The 23,384-nt window shown below is 40.2% G+C and overlaps 1 protein-coding gene across 3 annotated transcripts in view; it reads right to left on the bottom strand.

Annotated features, from left to right (window-relative positions):
- Positions 1-10,645: 10,645 nt before the first annotated feature.
- The window catches only part of su(r) (dihydropyrimidine dehydrogenase su(r)), a 28,697-nt gene continuing 15,958 nt past the window's right edge, over positions 10,646-23,384 (bottom strand). For 2 of the 3 annotated variants that reach the window (XM_022836281.2, XM_022836283.2), the window contains 9 exons: positions 19,459-19,678; positions 18,898-19,078; positions 18,426-18,590; positions 17,684-17,957; positions 17,171-17,457; positions 16,444-16,647; positions 11,688-11,828; positions 11,382-11,564; positions 10,646-11,119 (listed from right to left, as the gene is read on the bottom strand). In XM_022836281.2, the coding sequence (XP_022692016.1) occupies positions 11,024-11,119; positions 11,382-11,564; positions 11,688-11,828; positions 16,444-16,647; positions 17,171-17,457; positions 17,684-17,957; positions 18,426-18,590; positions 18,898-19,078; positions 19,459-19,678 (1,751 nt within the window). In that variant the 3' untranslated portion in view covers positions 10,646-11,023. Of the gene's footprint in view, positions 11,120-11,381; positions 11,565-11,687; positions 11,829-15,305; positions 15,399-15,641; positions 15,881-16,443; positions 16,648-17,170; positions 17,458-17,683; positions 17,958-18,425; positions 18,591-18,897; positions 19,079-19,458; positions 19,679-23,384 lie in introns of those variants that run through there. The other variant, XR_002681449.2, reaches the window with a different exon arrangement.

Below are 23,384 nucleotides of genomic sequence, written 5' to 3'. Positions count from 1 at the left end.
GACTGTGAAGTCTTACAACTAAAGTGCTCAAAACAAATAGTTGAATCACAAAATTATGTTTCCTTTCTTTCCGCTAGGATAGCACCGAGCATGTTTCCGTATCTGGTGTGCCAGTGCTTAAACAATACTATTGCTTACAGGATCATTTGACGAGAACTTCCTCATGTCATAAAGCCCTTACCGAACGGAGCTTTTTTCCTGCTTCTGCCGAGTTACTGGTAGGATCGGTGCTAATTTGGTATAATTTGTGCAGTTACTCTACCCTGGTTCCGGAGGACCCCGTCTAGGAAAGTTCAAAGTATCAAACATTAATTGCTACTGTAGCATTTTGTAATGTTATTGCCAAATTTATCGATAGTAACTACGATGATGACTTTGTCCTTTTGATAAATTATATGTATATGTAGAACTTGTAAGTTAATAAAAGAATATATATATATGTAGGTTAACTGTGATAATATGATTCAAGTATCGATTATGGACAGTGTACTGCGACACACGCCTCTAGATAACGCTGTATAAGCGGTGAGCCTATACGGGAACTTTGAAGTAACCACTTCTAGTTGCTCCCTGACCTTTCCAATTGCCCTTGGAAACAACGCATTAAATTTTGGGTCAAAGCACGAAATCAGTACTTCGTATTACGCTCTCATGAGTGGTTACGTCTAATAGTCAGCGATTACACCCCTAAGTCGAAAGATAACAATTTGCCTTGAAGATCGCGCGGGATTTACCACTTACTCCGGCGTTAAATAATATATAGATAATAGTTACGTTTATCATGTCATTGTGATGCTTTAGCTAGATGCGATCCTTTACATGAAAACCAATATTGTTAATCCTGCATTGTACACATGTGATGCGTGGATCATATATGGATACATATATCTTTTGTATGTCACAGATGCGTGTCTTGTCGCACGGTACAATTGTGCTTTTGTCTATTATTGTACAGTGTATACAGCGTAAAAAAATTTTGTTTTTCTATTTCACAATGCAGGTTTTGATGGCGACATGGTAACGTATAAATATTTAAACTAGAAAAAATTATAGATTGATGGGCAGTGATGGCTTCAATGTTGAGACATTCTCTCCAAAATGTTTCTATAGGCTGCATTGGAAGTTTAAAGTCGAGTTCGTCTCTCTATTATATGCTTTGAAAGGAAGCAAGAGTTGATAAACTTCAAAAGATCAACATAACACTTGCAGTAACATTTGTTTTCCGTGAAAGGCTGTTAAAATGGGGTTCGATTAGAGCAGCGCCTTGCAGGTGTTTTTCAAAACGTAGCGACACCTCTCGTTGAACCAGAAGACGATTGATCCTGAGAGCGGGAAAGGTTTGCGCATAAAGTTAGGCCAGGAAGCTTCGAACGACACAACGATATCACTAAATCACTACAATGCGCAGCGCCGTAGATGCCGATTTAACGATCTCATTGGGCTCAAAAACCAAACCTATAAAAGTAGCAATTTATTTTGAAACAGCTATCGCATTTTCAATCGCACAGAGACAGTTTTAAGAATTAAAAACCAAGCGTCATTTATAGGTTGCGTCACAGGCGTCAAGCTGTAGCGCATGACGCGTACCAGCAACTTCTTTGATCATCTTCTCCTTTTTGACAATGTCAAGATACAATATCATTTAACGTTCAATAGCTATGCGAGTGGATGAGATGGGGGCCGTGATATCAAACGTGCGCCCCGATCCACTCGATGCTTGCTTTCTCTGGATCTTTTCTATGGCACTATATAAAGGACAGACACCATAAAACCGCTTTGTATTTATGGGGTGATTGTCGAAATTGATACTGAATTATATCAAGTCAAAACGTAACCTTTCCGTCTCTGAAAAGCAACACATTAAAAATTTCTGTGCCATCATCATTACAAACTAGAAAAAATTTCGCATTTAAATTTGACATGAGCTTCGTTAACGGCTTCGAAATAGACAGTGTTTCTAGGGAAATAGACACTTCTAGGGACCAGTCAAGCGTTCCAAAATCGCCGCCTGGAAATGGATACTGCCGTTATTTAAATACTAGCGCGTTTTGTCCAACTGAAACTTCACTGGACCCCGCACAGTAGACATCATACATATGCTGCCTGTGAGAAGATATTTGGGTTTCTGAATGATTTCAATACACGTGGAATAAATAGACCATTTGCATTGTCCGTTTGCGGGACCAACCGAGGTCTGAGCTTATTACAAGGGATATAAAAAGACTCTTGTAAGGTTCTGTTTAGCTGGTCTGCTATATTTATTATCAAACTGATATAGAAATCTAAATTACTAACAAGCCGTATTTCTTACGAAGGAAGTTAATAACAACAGCTTAACCTAAGCTGTGCAATAGCCAGAATTAGTTTTTGTTAGAAAAAAAAAGACGTCCTTTTCTGTGCTTGACTATTCAAGGCATGAACTCGCATTTTTTAAAGCTGTGAGAGGACGCTCTCGAATTTTACTGTGTATTCTGTAAAAGCCGAACGATTTAGGCCCAATTGTAGTTAGCCAGATCGTCAAAGTTAGGCCACATAAACACGACAAAGATCACAGGGAAGTATATTTACTAATTGATGTAAGATTGCGTTCGGTGAAACTGTTGCCTTATGGTGTCACCAACTGGATCGTCCCCTTTATTTCGCTCCTCTCAAAAATTTTCCTTACGAGAGGCAAAATATATATGAGATGTTTTATAGGAAAACCAATATAGCAATTCAGAGTAGCACTTTTGTCTGAAAATATCGACGGTATAATAGACAACGGTTTTGAACAAGGCTTATTTTGTAGCACATTATTACCGCTTTCCCAGTGCAACCTGCCTTCTTCAGGTTAGCTCTTCTACATCATGCGTTCTAATCAAGTGTAGCCAATTACACAGATTCACTTGTACGTAAATGCAGTAAGGCGTACGAAACGAGCCACCATTTTATCTTTTTTGTACAATTATATAATTGTCAAATCATACAGAAAGCAAGCGAGAAGGGCCGACAAATCAACATATTATTGCAAGAAAAAATACCGCTAATTTTTTTAGTTTTTAGTTATTTCATTCGAAGCATCTAAAACAAGAAAAGAATATCGCTTGAGGTAGACGAACCCCGAAATGAAGTTGCATGTCGATAGCGGGCCTGCTCTGCAGTTCATCCTGAAATAATCGCAGAAGCATAACACACCGCCATCCTTCAACGTCAATTCCCTTGACGCGAAGATCGGGATTATCATCATTTTTAATCACGCTTCATTCCACAGCCGACACGACATATTCAGTTAAAGATTTACCCGCTTCGAACCGCATTGAGATCCACAAGTGAAGAGTAGATAACGTCATAATAAGCAAGAATCAAGATAAGCGCTTCAAGATGATTACGTCTGGGAAATGCTAGCAATGCGGGCAACCATCATAAATGGGTTGGTTGTGTAGAAAAAGCATTATTATCTTTTTCATTCTATAATTTTCGACTTTTTACGAGTACTGGATGGACGACGCAAATGTGACGGTATCCATTTTCAATGACGATTTCGCTATGTTTACGTATTTGTCATTTTTAAAGCACCATTTTTTAAACTACTTCTTTTTATTTCGTTTTAAACATTTGCACTAAGGAACAGTCGAAAATTTCTATTTTTATTCAACGATTGTCGGTCCTCGTTTTTTAACATTCTTTTGTCCTCTGCCCCCTCCCCTTTTCACTTTCTTGCTCTCCTTTTTTCTTATGCTCTCGCTCGTCTGTTTCGCTTTTGCCCCTCCAAGCCCCCTCCCGCGCTCTTGTGCGTTTACCGTACCATCGTGTCTCCGTACAGAGACAACCATGGCCTTTCTACGGCTGGGATGGCTCACTGTTTTTCCAGCTCTAGTCAGTACAGAGATCACAGAAGCACGGCTTAGCTCTGCGGACAACGAATCCTTTGAGGATTGTAAATCAAATTATTCTCTTTGACGGATGAATCCACCCGGTGACGGAAAGAAGGATAGAAAGCATGAGAGGAGTTGGGGGTGCCCCAATTGATTCAGCTCCGTTGCGGTAGGGCGCGAACCTCACTCGAGTAGATTTTCTGTTATTTTGATAGTTGTGCAAAAATATCAACCACCACCAAGCCCCCCGTTCTGTCCTCACCGGCGCTGACGACCTCTCCCCTCGATCTTAACGGACGCAACTGATCCCATCCTTTTGGAAAACCTCTTTAGTGGTCGAGGCGAGTTTGTGAGAACGCAGTCTTAGGTAGAGAACTCATCGAGAAATGCCTCCACACACACCAACGTAGAGGGGACGAAGAAGCGATTGATGTTGTTGTTTCACACTTACACAATTCCCCCCCACACCTTCACTGGTGAGGAATTGGAGAGAAAAGCAAGGTTTAGCAGCGCTTGGTAAAGCAGACGACAGCAGTAATGTTGGCGCAAAGTATTGAAATGTTATTCTTGGTCTCAGATTTACACATACTTTGTGGAATGGATTGTCTGTTCGGTGTTTGGATGGGTACGCAAACCCACATCGATGCAAAACGACCTAAAATAAAGACACAGATATTCCTGAAAACTAGTTTACTGATATCATAACCATTATCAATAGTTTCCACAGCGCTGAAGTAAAGTGATGTCTATTCGAAGTACTATTACTGAATGCGAACGAAATCTCCAGATTATGCTAAAAATATGAGACAAATGATTGAAAGTGAATTTTGAGCATTGGTTGAACGGGCTGGATTTGGCCTTAAATTTTCGAAGTGACAAAAAACTTAGCACTAATGAAAGCGCGACCAATATCTATGCCAATCCAACAAATGTTCATATACTCTAGTAATTATAAAAAAAAAAAACAATAAACGCGAAGCTTGACGTTGAAGAAGTGTCCTTAAATGCTTCCACTTCACACATCTACCAATCTGGATCCTATCTGGTAGACAATTAAATTGTTCGAAAAATTATAGTGCTCCTATTAGTATCGTGCGTATTGCACTCTTGTGATAATAGTAAACGTATTGTCAGAATTCGGCCCCTAAAATTGAAGGACTATTGGGGCAAAGGTTAAGCAGCTAGTCAAGATCTACACTAGATTGCAATCTCCTTATGCAATAGTAATTGGGCAAACCAAGCTCCATGATGTCCAGCATGTCTGCATGTCAAAAGTAATAACCATATCGGACCGAATAGAGCAGATGCCACGTTACCAACAACGGCAGCAATAATGTTTGTACTGGTCGAAACGAACGCGAATTGGGTCAGTTACACACTTACTCGTCGGCCCGATTTTTCCTTTTTCTTCCCCGCGTGATAGACATCATAGTCCTGCCGCAGACAGGCGACCTCTTGTGCTTGTTTCCCTCTAACATTTCTAAAACAACAATGCAAAAGTACACACTCATACACGTATGCTGTACATGAGACAGAAACGCGCACAGAGGCGGTCAGCTCAAACAAGCTTGGAAAAAAAGAACGATAATGGACTAGAATGAAGTCGGGTAGAAGATGATGGCGGAACGAGCATCTGCTGCAGTAGCAGCAGCAGCGTCATAATACTTGACACATCACAAGAGAACCAACCGTACGCCATCATCGGCTTTGTAGGAAGCTTTCTCTACGACAATAATTGCATTCGATGTCAAGTACTTGGAACGAGATTTACATTAACGCCGAAGACCAAAAACAGGACCGTGCATAGCATTCAAAGCGTCGCGGCGATAATGACAAGGGTCGTAACGCGCACCGAGGACAATCGTGCTGGTAATTTTTTTATCATGGCTGCTGTGGCGGGTTCAGTTATCACCGGTCAACACAACCATCATAGCCGAGGCGAGGAGCAAACAACTTGTCTCGTAGAAGCAGACACCTCTAAAGCGAACTAAAAATTTTCACCACTTGGAGACAGCTAAAAAGATCTTTACTAGGAGGTAGCTACCGACTTACACCTTATATATGTGCAAAGATTTCAAATAGACATGCAGGCGAATCTTAGTGGCTGCAAAAACAGTATAGTCAACGAAAGATTTGAGTCGAAAGCAAGGACAAGATAATGTATCCAACAATTCCTTTTCGCGGAAAGAACTTAGAAAAATGTTATATTTCCAGCGCCTAAAATAGGACAAAATATCGACTTGAATGTTACTGTCCTCCCTTAGGATCCTTACCTTATATTATATAAGTGGCTTCTATGCTTTCTATAAGAAGATTAGGTTTCTTATCACTTTCCTGGAAAACTAAAATAGTAATAACTTTTCTAAGTATTCACCCATCACGGTAATCACCTATAGCCAATAGGCTGCTCTTTCATATTTGTTAGTATCAATTGAGATAGGCTTACAAGTGTACAGTAAGAGGTTTTCGAGCCAAATGATAGCGAAAGGCTTCCGGGTAACGTGCATGGGGCAAAACTCTCCTTTTTTTGCTAAGAAGGCGGAAAGACTTTATTGGAAATTAAATGTATAGCCAGTAAATAGTAGCATTGTAGTGGATAGAGTGGCAAGGAGCATCAATGTTCTCCGTGTCGTAGTTCGGGCTTCGTGATATAACGGCCGCCGAATTCGTCCCTCTTACCGCCCAACATTGAAAATTATTCAGATACGAGCTTGAAGATCATAACTAGTTGTATTGATAACGGAGAGCACCGAAGGGGTTCATTTAGGAGATCACGAACTGACGACTAAGCCACTGACCCATATCTATCGACTCCAGTGACTATTGCCTCTTACGCTCTCTCTTCCGTTTATGTAATGGTCGATACAAACAATTTCCAATAGCGGCGTATGCAGAAGCTGTGACTCGTTGACATCCGGTTGTCCCTGACTTTCCTAATACATGACATGAGATACAGTTCTCAGAGAGGTGGTGCGTGACTGAGGATGAAAAGACCATCTTTTCAGAAACGGAATCAAACGACAAACTGCATTATTCGTGTACCTCTTAAGTACAATTTGTGATCGTTAAAGCTAGTCTTTCCACTGAATTGATAATTTCCCATCGAAGCCTTTCATTTATTCACTATGCGAATATAATACTAAGAGGCAACGTTCTTTCATTTGTGAGCATACCCGCACAAATAAGTGTCAGCTGGAGCTAACGCTGTAACAGGATGAAAGGCCAAGCAGAAGTATTGCATCTTTCCGTTGGCTAGTTTTGGCGATGGCTGCACAGAGTGCGTCTTACAACGGCATCCGGCATATCCTCGAAACAGAACCGCCACCCGAAAAAAAAAATGCTTTCATCCTTAGTAACATTGGTGAGCATCAAACATAGGGCTAACTTACGCAATGGATGAATCCGAAACGCGACAAACAGTACGACTTCTTTTGGGTTATCCGTTGCAGCATGTGAATTCAGCAGCGCTTCCGGCCCGAGTGTGCCCGACATTGGCCACCAAGCAGAGTCGAGACGCCTCTTTCATCCCACCGTCCTTCACAGGCGTGTCGCCGCCGCCGTCGTCGTCGTCGTCGTCTTCTCACAAGAATACAACAGCGGACAACCACCGTACTACGGCGGCTGCTGCTCCTGCTGCTGCAGCAGCGTTTGCGACTCATAAAATTCCCTCTGAGTCGTGCTGCCACGTCCATTGCTCTGGTGCAGGGGGTGCGCTAGGTACTTAGCCCGCTGCCTGACCGTTTCGGGAGAGTGGCGAGATTGTATTGTCCAGTGTGCTGCGAGTTTTCAATAAGAACACATGGCGAGATAAGGGCGAAGGAGAGAGGCCTTCTGTATGACAACGTATTCCATAGAGGCACGTGTTGTTTGTTTGTTTGTTTGTTGTGTCTGTCATGTGGGCACCCAGCGGTCGGGCGGCCAATGGGCTGGCGGATGAACAGCTCCGGGAAATAGAGCCAGGGGGCCTGTGTGCTAATGAATGGCAAATGCCACGTGGCGGACACTGAAGTTGATATTTCCGCTTCCGCTTGTATTGCGACCCCCTCCACGAAGCGTTTGAATAGAGTGACGCAGATTGGACCATGTGTATGAATGACGAATTTTGACTGGTAACGGTCACTTGCGCCGTGTTTAAATCCGAAAATTGGGGAAAAGTTGTCGAAGAAGCTAAATACAGCCATTGTAAAAGACGGTCTTCTTCCATTTTTCTGGTAACACCATAATCCCAACACTGTGGTTTTTGAGCGAAAAACTTTAACAAGTTATTTTCGCATTTTTTCCATTGAAACTAAATTAATACCATTAAGAAGGTTCCGCAGGAACTGAAGCAAATGATTATCGGACGCAGCAAAATCCAGGCTATACGGCAGATGCACTAAAATTTCCCATCCGATTACTCTCAATTTTTGCCAAATAGCTAAGGAGGTACGTGGTCTAGTAGTACAATGGTAAAAGACGACATCTTTTTTACTCACTAGCTCCCATTCGGCCACTGCAGAAAGCAGCTTCTACAAAATTTCCAGAAACATTGCCGGCCATTTTGTCCGGTAACGTACCTAGACCACACAGAGCACACTTTTTTTTTATAGGCGTGGGAAGCGTTTACGCCTTGATCGTAATAAAACGAAGCTTTGTAAACACTTCGTTTACTTTATTTCAGACGTTTTATCTTTTAAGGCACTTCAGCCATTTTAGCACATCTTCTAGTGCCGAATGGCGCTAACCTGATGCGACCCAAACAGACTGAGATATGTGACTTTTAAACAATAAAAACGATAAGTACTTTTTCGACAGCTCAATATTTGACGAGGCTTACTAACCTCAAGTGCTCATGTATATATCCTACAGTTGGTTCAATCAATATCGACATATTGGCTAAATGAATCTGTCGTCACCTGTCGCACCCTCGTTGAAACAGGTAGCATGCTAGCTCTGAGGTAAGAGAGCGCTTAACAAAAGAAGAAAAGGCCAAGGGCATATTATTATTATTATACATTACAGTAATCACCAAAAGGCTCGATGCAAATCAAGATGCCCTTACGGTGCGGCACTGGCAGGATGTCTTGAGCGAATCCGTTCGACAAATCGGTGCGAAGCCTCGAGCGTTCCCTGTCATATTCAGGTGATGACGATTATGATCTGTGAAGAGATAGGTCTTACCGCCTCGATGTTACGATGATTTCAAATAGTAGATGAATAGCAACCAGTGATTTTAGAGAAGAACGATGTTTTTTGTCGTTTGTTAGTACTTGTGTGTACACGTGCGCAGTTGGACATACAAGTATGGATAGAAAGTTGTTTCGAAACTCGCTATAGTTAGTTTGGCCGATTGAACCTTTCGTGATATGCTTCATCGTAATCATTATGAGAAAAGCAATGGACACCCGATCGATACTAGACACCAGTGAACCCAACAAGTTGGTGACGGGCTCGAGGCAGCAGTCTTCTTTTGGCGGCAATTGTTAACCGATTCTCTCAAGATGACTTGTAAGAGGTCCATGAAGTTGGTGCCTAGTTAGTTAGTTAGTAAAAGTGGCAGCATCGGTCAAATTTGTGTCTTTTCATTATGGGAATTTGTCTGTACAACACGTTAGCCTTGAGATGTGTCTCTGTTTTGTTTGGGACAGACACTCGGTGAGCTGGATAAGAAAGAGACAGTTATTATTACAGAGACATAAGTAAAGAGGCGGCTAATCGCTGCTTCTGTAGCTTTAGAGCGCATAAAGAAAATAGGACCGACAGAAATTTGCCATGAATCTAGAACACAATTAGATTCTAGCTAACGTTATCGTCAATGAAAACCGGGTGATATAGATAAAAAAATCTGATAGGCCATACACCAGTACTGACCATTGTTTTTTATCTCGATTAGGTTAAAGCCACTCCTAAATTGTGCCCTAACGCCGATATACTTAGCTTTTTCGAGTGAGGTAACTAATGTTAAATTTAACTATCATACACCTAGCCTTTCTGTGAGCCTCTCGAAAACAAAGCGTATTTTTTCTACAAGTTGTCGGTGCTTCATCGACAGCTACGCTCATGTAGTTTGGGACCAGCGTTTTTTTCTGAACGCTTAAGCACTGTATCAATGGCTAACCATGGTGCCATTCAAATAGGCTTTTCGTAGAGCGTAACATCTTGCTGCCTGACCTACGAATCGGTCTACGCAAATCAAGCTACTAACTATTCCGACCTCCATCACCGTCAGTCCTTTATTTATCATAACAGATGACTGCTAACTTCAAAATGCAGGAACTCTAACACGTATTGTTAGGCCTGACCTACCAACGTGGTAGCATTTTTAGAACTCTTTGTCATAGTTTACCCACTTTGTTGAAAATCACAAATGTACTGCGATTAGTTAAATAATAACGCGCTAATTAATTTCTCACGCGGTTATTATCATGTGTTAGATATAAAATATAAAGTCATCTTATAATTTTTTAATGGATCTGATTATTTTAAAACCAATGAAGTCTCAGGCTTATGTATCTGAATAAAGACTGTAGCACACTTTCACAGTCTGGGGGATTTCTGAAGACCAACTAAAAACTTGGACAGAATCAGAAATAGCATCGAAGATCATAAGACTAAGGATACGTTACGTCGATCAAAGACCATTCGAAACACTTGAGAGATCAAAGTAGCTTGATCACCGTCCTGAGAGAGGTGATTGTCTGCATGGATAACGTTTCTATAGTAAGAGACATTAAAAAATGTAATTATTTTCGTACTAATAGCTAGAGTCGTCTATAAAAGAAGCCATTAACAAAAACAAAAAACACTAAAAATAATCCCGAAAGCTTATTTATTGATTCGGACCCAATAATTTTTCTTATAAAAATCGGTCATTGTTGGCATGAATCACCTAGCGTTTCAATGAGGCCATCATTATAATTACTATAGAGACGTAGCACACAATATTTTTTTGCTCGAGTAGTGCATTTAGATCAAAAGATAAAATGTCCTCGTTAGACAACCATTTTATATAATTATCTATCAATATTATATTTCTCATGTATATTCAGGGGCACTATTCATTCACTATTCGTTGCAATATGCCTGATTCCATTTAATCTATCTGCCCTTCTTCCGATCCACGGGAGACGTGATATGATCTGATGGTTTTGTATGGCTGTAGGATGGCAGCTGGGAAACATATTGAGTGGTCATTTGCTCAATGAAGGAAAGTTTTCCTTGATGAAATCGGCAGTCTCGGCAAACGGTATGCCACGGTTCGGAGTGTGAGGTGTAGTACGAGGCACCTGAAATATGTATTGTATTTTTATGAACTAGTACTCAACACAAGAATACCTTAGGCGTTACGTTTCAGGCATTACGTTACATTCATTACGTTACATTGATGATGTGTTTTGCAAATCGCGGATATTGGAAAAACGCTAAATCAAGATGTCTCGTATCCTTAAAAGTCATACTTAGGCTCGAATCTCGACGACGAATCAGTAAAATGCGGTTCCTGTTTATTTCATTATGGCGTTATGAGATGCAATGTTGTACAGTACAAACCATTTGAATGCACTCCGGAATGGGGCATACGGAATAACAGAGGGTACAACCGGTACACGCATCTGTTATAGATGGTAAATGGGTTTCTGCGTCGAATCTGATAGCCTGATAACCGGAATCGTTACAGGCCATATAGCATTTCCCGCAATTAATGCACATGTCATCATTTACAACCGCCACCACCTGTTAGAAATGTCGAGAAAAGCACACTCTCATCATGCACTGAAGTACAATGGCTGTATTTCTCTATGGCTAGGACTGCAGACGTTAGGGAGGATACTGTTTTTAGCATAGCGTTCTGCGTACCTGCTGCTTGAGGTCGAGCTGTCCGAACGCTCCAATTTTGGCTAAACTCTTTCCAACTACGTCTGCAACTTGAGGTACCTGTTCCGATGGCGCAGGCCGCTCTAGGGGCTCTGGAATATCATCCAGGAGATCAAGCTTCATCTGAAAACGGCGTGAAACAATCTTTTTGTAATCATTGCCTGATATGTCCGCCAGTTCTGTGCCGAGGTTATTAGGATTTACAATACTTTGCAATATCATACAAGTAGGCATGTGAAGGCTGAAGAGTTCCCTAACACTGTCCTCAGGTTCATTTAAGTGTTCCGAAGACGCGCTGATCTATTATGTGTCACAATAAATTCATCTATGTTAATGCATAGATCTATAACAATGGCAGGAATATATTATTGTTCACTGACAATACTGCAAAAAGTATTTCGTAATCTGATAATACCCCTGCTATGTTAGGGGTGCTTTTACCACATTGTCTTGCTGTCATTGACATAACATCCTAAATACACCGAAAAATAAACCTGTCTAAGGAAACGCTTGGTCAAATGATAATTTAAAGTGTACCTGTCAGATGTTGCAGTAGAAGATAAATTTATGAAGGTTTATATGTAATTGTAGGGGCTTTACAATGACTCATCGTTACATAGCCGAGCAGAACACCGGATAATTTGGACCATGTTTTCACTAAGATTAAGTTCCGCCATTAGCGATCCGCTAAGGCCTTTAACGAAATACAGAATTACTGCGGTTCATTGCAAGAAAAAAGACACATGAGAGAGTCGACGTAGAGCAAGCTTGAGCACGGATCTAAGCTCTATTTTTTTGCACATCGATCCAAATTGAATTGGCTCACTTAAATTAGAGTTCACTCTTAACATTAGGTAAACCGTATAAATTCAGGTTATCTGCAAATTCTAACCTAAGAAACCTAAAAATTCGACTTGTAGCCAAAATTGAACCAAATAAGTTTAAAATAGTATCCCTACATTAGATACTCGCTATCCTTTGCCATTTTTCTGCTAGCACCCTAATTCCGTCACGTAAAAATTCTCACTAGTGATCTTTGCGCACCTACAATGATACTAAATTACCACTATTAAGGGAGTTTTACAGAGACCGAAACAGATGACGATAGTCTAATACTGCAAGATTCGAACTTCACGGCATGTGCATTGAAATTTCCTAACGATGTTTTTTCCGGTTAACTAAATAGGTATGTAGTCTGCCATTGTCAAAATGAAAGACGACGCCCTTTCCGTTCATCAACACTGGTCAGTTTTTTAACACTTAGTCAGTCACTTGTTATAACTCTGTCAATTGTTCCAAATGTAAATCATGCTGGCACGCGGCAGACACTTAGATGCACGGCTCGTTTTGAGTCTCATCATTTAGCATCAGTCCGGGCCTTACGACGGATTGTGGAGGTCAATTGTTTTCATTTGCACGTTATTCATACCTGTAATCAATTGCTTTAGAAGTTCAAAAAAGACCCGAAGATTACCCCATTTATATCTAAAACGTGAAGATAAAATAATACTGGCCTAAAATAACTGCCCGTCTAGACACCTGGGAGACAGCTACCTATAACGACCGATGCAGTATCGTTAGCACGCATTTAAAGGGAATGCCCTCGCAGGTAGTTCGTCATCCATCTAACACCCTATAAATCTACTTCGTGTAAGAGACTCTAAAAATAGACGTTTTGTGATGATGTACAAAAAATGGAAATAAATTCCGTCAAAGCAAGATATAGCTCAGTCTTGAACCATATAGGCAACCTGCCTGTGCTCTTCACTCTAAAACTGTGTCATTTTTCAGCTGAAATAATAAACCCTGAGGTGGCCAAAGGTCTGGTATGCGATCTAGGATTGATGAGCGGTCTGAAGTTATCGAAATTGGCTTGATTTTATTTTATAAACTATACATCTTAAAATATTCCTCTGTTTTGGTAAGATCTACAACATATCAGACACAGTGACGCAGTCATTACTTGCAGAACTTTGCAAAAGCAAATTATAATATTTAATTTTTTTCTCCTAAGGGGGCACACATCTCCCTGCTACAAAAAAAAAGTTCTATAGTAAATTATTTTGCTACTGAGAGGATACATCCGAGAAAAAAGTATTTAAAAACGATCATATCATTTTTGACTATATGATGATCAGTTTTGACCGGCCCATTACTACTGATTGAAGCGCAAAAAAAATCCCGTTGATTATCTTTTCAGGGATTCGAAGCATTTCTATCTAAGCTTCGTCTTGGGGAAGGGTACGAGTGAGATCCAGTCAATTGGATAAATAAGATATTTTTCCAGGAGAGGACAGTAGCTTTTTTCTCTCATATAGCATATTTTTAACAAGCATTGAGATTTTGCGCTAAGTTTATATTGAAAACTTATTTTTCATAATCAATTTTTGTCTCAGTTTACCCTGTTGAGTGACGACTCTTGCCGAAATAGTAGAAAGTTTACAAAATATAGCCTTTTTTTGGTATCTGATCTATATATTTCGTCTGATTATGTACCATACGGTGTAATACTCCTTTAGTTAATTCACGAACTGACTCATAGGCAATGAAATATGAATTGTTGGAGATAGCTTTTTCCATAATAGAGGGTAATAACAATTCGGATAAGTTGAGCTATTGTTCTGGCGGTTTGACAAACGTTGAAGATCTCAGAGAGGTTTATGTCAAAAAGTCGACCATTTTTTTTCCTGCTCTTGTTCTTCAAAGTAGGCATCAAATTTGATTTTAGCCAAAAGCTAAGTTCCTTATATTTCTACTATTGAGGATAAGATAACGATTTCGGTTGAAATGATTGGTTATTGATGAAAAAAGTCATCTGCCAGTTGGGTGAAGAGCTGATTGAAGTTTGGAAACAGGGGAGAGCGCGATAATTGCCTAAGGGTTTGAGTTCTGAGTCGGGTAAAACCTCAAACTCACACCGAGTCCCTAGCCGGAGGTAACCTTACTAATGCAAGTGAAATGAAATTTGTTTAGATTTATATTAGAGATTTAAATAAACACGCGTATTATACTCTATTGTCAATTTTGCCCATGAAACTCAGCTATTTTTTTCCGATGAGAGGATTTACGTAAGGCGTTAACGTTTAAACAAAGCAACCAGTAAACTGGAATGTTTCAATGGGAAATTTCGGATCCATCTCACCGGGGTTATCAAGCACGGTAGTGACGGGGTGAGCAAATATGAAACCGACAAAACCAGAGAAATATGATTAGCAACTGGATAGCTGCGATAAAATAGAATCTCAGGAATATTATCATTAGATATCTGTGAAGGTGCTGGCCTACAATCAAACGATGCTTTACGCCAAGTTAGGTGTTAGCTCGGCTGTATATCTTAGAGACACGTTATAGTCTGGGTTCAAACTCGGCCATATACAGCCTAAGTCGTTTCGTGTTTGATGGATTGCCTAACGTAAAACTCGAAACATTGTGATGAGAACAGGGTTACAGTAATGAATTAATGGCAATGCGGGAAAAGTAAAGAAATTACAAACAAATAAGATGATAGTTACTTGAATCATACGATCGAAGAAGGAGATCACGGCCAGACGATGGGTGCACTGAAGTTGCTTGTAGGTCATGTGGCATCTGATCGATCACTCAAACAGAGTAATAGAACGACTGGACAAATAAAATAGGAGAAGTAATGCTCTAAAGCAATTGCAGTTGGATAGCTGTGCCTGCAATTTAACTCTTATAGTTTATAAAATTAGTTCGCATAGAAACAGGCCGATGAAACAACTCCAAAAAGTTACGGTATAAAAAGGATAGAAAGTGACTGTTGGTGTACAATACAATGTATTATAAGTTTACGGTAATGTGGACATGCCATCAACACTAGTTGAATCATGGATTAATTAGATAAGTCAATTCATCAGAACATGGGGCCAGGCGTCCATCTAGTACTCAAGCTTATGACGTATTCTTTTAACTTACTGTTTCTCGATTCTCTCTAGGTTCTCTCTAGGCGCAAACATCGAGAATTTGACTTTCTGCCTCGAGCTAATACTCCCAGGATCCAGTGTAAGTGTGTCAAGGTTTCATGTAATTTTCAGGAATAGATATTGATGCAGTTCTCGTTTTTCTTGAATCTCTTTCGATCGTCGATTTCCAAATATTTTCCTTTAGGCGTTTTTCAAGCTCTAAGCACAGGGATATAAATGTCGTGAGTTTTACTGCAAAAAATGGAATACAAATTTTGACTTATAAGGCTGTATATTATCGCAGTGAAAAGCCAACGACTTATCCTCCTGGGTCTGTTTCGGCTAACAGCATTGCGCAACTTCTCGTAAGACTTCCTGGTAATTCTATTTAGTAATAGCAAAACAGTTTCTTACGTATCCATAGCGCGGTTGCGGAGGGGAAGAAACTGGGTGTTTCAGATAGATCTCGCCGCTTTTTTGCACCTGTGCAGCCAGTCTGAGATGACTCAATTTTTGCACCACAGGCACGCCTCGCCATGTACAATAATATGTTGGAGCAAATCTGGCCCTTTTTGGAAATGTCGGATTCTATCAAAATAGTATGATGTGAAATGGCAAGATAGCTAACTCTTCTGTTAATTTTATTGTAACAAAAAAAAAGAAAATTCTGTAGAACTAATATCAAGATGTTCTGAGATATGAAAACTAGCCTAGTTGATAACATCACACACACTTTAGATGGTCGTTGGTTCTGCACACAATTTTCATTCATAGTTAAATCAAGATGATATTCCCGTATTCTCTGTCCGACTTACCTTCCTTTTAGCAATTAGCTCCTCCTTAGATTTCTTAAACTTGCCGAAATTGGGCAGCGTGACATCAAGGACAAGTACAGGCTTGCCCTTTTGATGAGGCTCAATAACAGGGCTTTGATTATCCCATTCCTTACAGTGTTGTAGTGCTTTAAGGTATAAGTTGGCTTTAAGACCTGTGACGTAATCATCAATAACGGTGAACTCCTGGAACAATCAGATTGCCGAACTGATAGAATAGGGCGACGTTCGATTTGCAATCATAAAAATCTGGGTTTGGACCTATTGTTTTGCTTAAGCATTTAATTTCAAAATGTCAGCCCAGCCCAGAACACGCGTTACGTTTGACCAGCGTGAAAACGATTAAGATCATTAAGGACAACGTCAGATGATTTCGCTGCAGCAAAATCCTACAGTGTTCCTGGGATATTGGTGCTGAAATCAGCGAATTGGCCCATAGCTTTCAATAATGATCGATGAGCTCTGCGTAACGCATTCGTCATTATGTCTATAACCTTATATATATATATATATATATATATATATATATATATAATTTTTTTCCTGTCATTGATTATGCACTAGATTTCAGTTTTCCAGTGTACCGAAAATCGTTTTCAGCTATGTTTTGAAATCATCGTGTTCAGTTTTGCTCTCAATAACCCGTTGACGTTGGGCCCTCGTAAGATTAACTATTCATAATGGCTTCACAATTGACAGTTATATGCACCTGATTTTGGACAGAAGTACAGATCTGTAGAGCGCTGGCACCAACACGAAGAAACTGAAGTGCGGCGTCGGCGGAATCGATACCTCCAGTGGCTAGAATGGGAAAACCGGGAAGAGCCTTTGCAATGGCTGAGACAGCACGTAAGGCAATCGGTCGAACTGCATTACCGCACATACCGCCGTACGTTGTCCTTTTTTCAACTCCTACAGCAGGCCAAGCATCACCTTGCCCATTTAAATTCATGAGTCCCGAAACTGTGTTTACTGCTGTGACTCCGTCCGCCTTTCCTATTACAGCATGTAAGCATGCATAAATTGACATATTAAGTACTGCCAAGTTTTTTTTTGAGGTTTATGGTAAATCAATATACTAAGTTAGTAATTTCTGGCACAAGATGATTTTTAGATATTAATTTATTTCAATAGTTGCTTGGCAAAAATTTCCTACAAAATCTGTCACATACATTTCGTGAATAACGATTATTTAAGTTTGGTCTGTCGCAGTTAAACTTACCTTCGTATGCTGCCTTGGCAATATCGACAATGTTGGTAACGTTAGGCGTGAGCTTAGCGAAAAAAGGCACCTTTACTGCCGCTCGGACCCATTTGCAAATGCTACGTACCAATTCCGGGTTCTGTCCGCAAGCCAAACCCATACCACGTTCACCCATACCGTGCGGGCATGAAAGATTTAACTCAAGAGCATCCGCTCCCGATGCCTCCGCCATTTTTGCCAACTCAACCCAATCATGTTCGCTGTACGAACACATAATAGAAGCAATAATCACCTGGTACCAGATGAAAGAACATATATTTAGTAATTCGAGAAAAAGAAAAAATTTATTTCCTTAAAAACAGATGTATTTTTAGCAAAATGGAAACGAAGCCTTGTCCGCTAACGAATACTTCCTGACCCAACTCTAATTAGGTTTCCTATAATCGCACTTTAACAGCGTCTTCGTTATCAAAAACAATTTGGAAAGCCAACTGATGTTGAACCTATGTTGACAAAGATAAATCTACGTTTAGAGATGGCCCCCAGGCGATTCGATGCTGACAACCTAAGGCTATGTCCCGAAGTGTTCGTGAAGACCTTAATAGACACATACTCATAACATCGAAATAAACAGATTCACTCGATTGAAACACCTGTGCTTTGCCATGAGAAACAATGCGCTTTTCTTACCTGCTCCAAACACATGCTTTAGTATATCTAACGAGTTTGTAAAAAACAGTCTCCGAACAATTCGACTCACATGATCGGGATAGTCCTTTTTTAGCTCTTTGACGCTTCCGCACCAGTAGGCTGCCGTCTTTTCGGAGATTAGCTCTATGTTCAGAAACGATCCCTGATTGGGTCCGTATTGGTGGCCTGACGTTATACCGCGAACTATTCGTGGAGATACGTTGGTGCTGACATCCTAGTAACATCGAAATAAAGTGAACATTTTTCTGTTTATTTTCTCCACAAACCACACTGGCTGTCTAATATATCCAATGCGGCTACTGAAAGATACGTCGTCACTATTGAACGAATACTTATTAATATAGCACAGAAGGGCAAAATAAACAAGATCAATCAAGGCATCACCAACTCGTGCAGTACGTATGCATCCTTGACCTCAAACAGACCGAAGTGGAACCTCTTTAATATATTTCTATTAATCGATAGCTCCTTCCGATAATATACATGGCTACGTTGCGGTTAGAGTGCAAAATAGGCCATACCTTATCGAGACTAAACGTCTTCGTGAGTGCAAATCCCCAGCCGTTTTCAAAGGCTCGCCGAATCATCGCTGAAGTCGTCGTAGGCGGTGCGGAAGCGAGACCGAATGGATTCTTGAACTTGATGCCACATATTGTTACGCTCACATCAACTGAGTCGATAGGCGTATAGAACTTCGGCAAGCTAAAGGCACAAGTTCGTAGAAATGAATAGTAGGAACAATTTGAAGCTTCCAATTCTTATCCTTTAATCGTCAAGTTTAAAAGCTTTAGATAGCTAAATAGCCAATGCACAACAATCTCTGCTTTGTTTTTTTACTTTTAATGTAAACAATTATTGATTAACCGAAATTACTAACCACACGGGGCTTCAATAACGGCTTATGTAATACTATAGGGATTATACAGAGTTGCTAAAAGATTGTCGATTAACGGGAATTGAAGCGGGAGCGAACTGTAAGGTAGTGTTAAGGATGGAAAACTAAGAGTATCTCAGGAAACTAATTGCTCCCAAAGTCAGTGATACTATCGCGTCGCATATATATATATATTAAGATTTCTCACCAAGGCACGTCAGGCACTGTTAACCCGTGCAAGTTTTGAACGTATTGATGTAACGTCCACGCTGCGGTCTTGCCATCGTTAACAGCTTCGACGGTGGTCCCTGCCACACCGGCGATGTCACCTCCTGCGAAGACCCACGGTTCGCTAGTCGTCATCTTCATTGGGTCTACGTCCGGAAGCCCCCAGCGATTCATACGTAATGGAGCCAGTGCAACTTGCACTAAAAAAACAAAATGAAAATAATACTTTATTATTATTCTAAGATGTATGTGTTCGACTGATTTGATGGAGTTTGTTTACGTTGAGACGGCGAAATCTCAGAGCGCGTAGGTTTTAATATTCGAGGGTTTTTGGTTCCCATAGATCATCATGGTTATCTCTATGTCTAGGCACTATCGTACGTAACAAATTTTAAATATTCATGACTGAATATTCCCCTCAAGTCGGCTGTACCTTTGATAAAAAGAGGCCCGACAGAATTTCTTATGCATTCAATTTGGTAAGGTTCATTCAGTGATAATTGAGCCATTCATGGAAGCAATGTGTTTTTATCAAGCGAGTATTACGTTAATTAAATGTAATGCAAAAACTATGATCAGTTAAAATAAAGGCGCCAAGTTACAGTTGTACATTGAAAATCAACATCTTTAAAAACAGGGAGCTATGTTATAGATCGGGCTCGACGTCCGTACGGCCTTAGAAATATATTTGGCAAGCGTATTACGACAATGTCTAGGCTACCTGGGAAGTGGGAGAGATTCTTAAAGTGTACACAAAATTGCATTAATTGCGCGCATTTATAGACTAATATTAACAAAAAAATGGCCTGCTTGATATCAAGAACGAGACTGCCAATATAATCCCATACATTAGAACGACGCTATTCTATAACGGTTATCGATTTCTGTATTCCAGAATTCTATGGCAGCTGGATAGACAAGTTACCATCTAGTAAAATAAGGTCATAGATAATAATAATAAATTATATTTTTTTGCATAATATATTAAAATCTAAAGTTTATTATAGCGTTTCATACTGACCAACGTAATAGAATTATTTATATTGTGCCTATATTACATATAACTTTAACCCAATATAATCTACATGATTCACTAAAGTAACCAGTCATATTATCTATTAGTCGGAGCTCTTCCAATTGATATTTAAAGTTTTTTATCGTTGGTATAAATTTAAGGTAGACAAAACCTGCACCTGTTTGTGGTTGATGCTATGCTTTAATCTGTAGATTTTACTGAATATTTTTTTTGTGAAATTTTTGGGTTGGTTTAAGTTTTAGTCTAGTAACATAGGCTATTTATTAAATCAAACATATTGAATACGTACAAAAGTAGTGTTACATAAAATTTTCACAGAAAATATATATTACAAAGAAACCTTTCTAGAAGTAGAAAATTGTCGAAGTTAGATGCATCAATGATATAGGATGGAAAACTTTAACGGCTCTCGAACCTTAAAACAATTAGCTTGTTCATATGGCAAGCAGCTAAAATTGGTCAGTTACTATTTAACCCCAATCGAAAATCGTGCCTATTCGATGATTCGGGTTGTTCCCTTCTCGTTCGTGCTGCTGGGTTGGGAAGGTGAATAACCGCGGTGACCTCGCAGCTAAAGGCGAAAAAAGAAAAATTTGGGCATCTCTCAGCCGCTCCGACATTTCTTTGCGTGTGTCTTGGTGCGTGTGTGTGTGTGTGTGTGTGTCTTGGTGTGTGTTGGTGTGTGTGTTGGTGTGTATGTGTCTATGTGTGTTGGTGTGTGTGTGTGTGTGTGTATATGCGTCTGTGTGCGTTTGTGTGTGTGTGAGTGTGTGACCGTCTGTCTGTAGAGCTCCTGCGTCCCTATCCCTACGAGAGCTCCTGGCCCCATTGGTCCGCTTGAGGAATGTGTCTGCTGTCATCTTGCCTTTCCCCGTCTGTTCCGTATATTTCTACTATCTCAGACTTATCTGTCAATTAGATGAGAGTACTTTTTTTTTGATGTGATCCGGACTGTTGTTGAACTAAGTGTCTCGCTTCCGTTAAGTTACAACGTATGATTTTGCCATTTGTAATATAAAGTATCGAAGAATTTCAAACACATCGATCCAATGAATTGGCTATTTTCAGGTACTTGTTATGTGGACTGGTATAAAAGACGCTTGACGCATGTCCAGTACATTCACGATTATTTTATTTGAACTCTCAGTGTATATCACTGACAGAGGCTTAGAGGATACGAGAAATGTTCTCGCCCCTCCAGGCATTATCATCAATCATGCCATTGGTGGTGTGTTTCTATAATACAATGGACAGTAGCTTACTCTTCAGTCTAGTACACACGAAGCCAATAAGGAAAATTTGTTCTCCGTTGAGCCCCTCTTTTATAGCAGTCCCAAGCTAGTACTTTTGAGTACGCCAGAATTAACGTAATGATTACTATCTTCAGCATGTTATCATAGTAATAGCATTATTTAAAGGTGATACAGATTCTGCCCAAGATAGTGTGCCGTTAAGAAGATATTGACAAAATACAGCCGACTGCTTACGAAAAGTGGGTCAAGATAGAAAGACCGTGCCTGCAGTTATAGCAAGTGGCTAACGTAGAACTGCTGCCGATCCGTGAGCGGTACTAATGTTGCCTACGGACTCGTCAGATATAATCAAAATGTCGAAGATGTTCACCTTGAGCCAAGAGCTTGCTTTTTCAAATAATAAGTCCCAGTGTCATTTGCGATTTTAAATCAATTGTAAAATTAAATTATGTTTATGCATTAACATAACCCTACCACTAGATTCGAAAGTTAATCGGGACATAAAGTGGCATGGGATATATTCGAATGATACGTTAAAACTGCCAACGGCACCAGTACCCCTTATTTATTTCGTTCCGAAATAAGTACGAATGTGCATTGTATATATAATTGCTTGTTTTTTTTTGTATGTTACAGAAAAAAGTATCACGATTTGTATCTCGGTAGTAACAGTAAGTTGCTGCGATATGCATCCCGTCTTTTCAAGGGTAACGGACTTTATCTCGAAAGAGTTTCTCAATTACGTTTGAGTTGCTAGTTCGTCAAAAATTAGAACACAAACATGACTGTCTAGTGAACGGAAAATGTGCAAGTTCGATGGCAAAAAATGCGTAGAAGGGTATGGAGGGTAGACGGACCAAAAGCCCCATTCAAAGTCGGACTTTGACGATGTTGGCCGTATGTGGCCTGACGTTGACATGGAGCAGAATGACCTGATTTTAATTGTCGGGTCTTCTCTCTGAAATAAGCTGGTTGACGCAACGCAACCGGGTGACATCAACGCTCTGGTTCGTAGGAAGCAGCTCCCGGTAAATCAGGGTCTTGCAATATCACCAAACGCAAAATGTGGCTTTCTTTAGATAAGGTCTGGCCAAACTCTAGGTTTTGCCAGGGCCACAGATTTTGATCTCTGATTCATGTTGACACACAGGTATTCCTTCTCATCATCAGTGGCAACTTTATGCAGAAATCGGTCATTGTGACGCGTGATGCTCGACGTTTTGAGATGCAGCATTAAACCGTGATTGTTGGACTCAGAGAGTTCGAGAGATACTCAAGCTCCAAATTTCTGCGTCAACCAGAAGGTCTTGAGATGGTTAACGGTAGTCGTGTGGCTGTTTGTAGAATATCTTCCTTATAGTATGCCGTCATTATATTAATATGTTATTATTAATAGGCAGTATTGGACTCTGGCGGTCGACTAGAGCGGACGACATTATCTAGAACCCGGATACCGCTCTGTAACAAGGGGTACATACAACTAACTCTTACGCAGTTTTTTAGCCACAAGAAAGGCAAAGGTGTCGGGCTGCTTCGACAGCGGTTTTTTTAACACACAGCAGATGCAGCGTTGTAAATACACACTTTTTCACCTGGAGCATCCATCTCCAAGGTCTC

This window comes from Varroa jacobsoni, unplaced genomic scaffold (genome assembly GCF_002532875.2).
Source record: "Varroa jacobsoni isolate VJ856 unplaced genomic scaffold, vjacob_1.0 scaffold_634, whole genome shotgun sequence".
Taxonomy (NCBI): Eukaryota; Metazoa; Arthropoda; class Arachnida; order Mesostigmata; family Varroidae; genus Varroa; species Varroa jacobsoni.
Note: the sequence above shows the minus strand (reverse complement) of the source record. Positions and strands in the feature narration are given on the sequence as shown.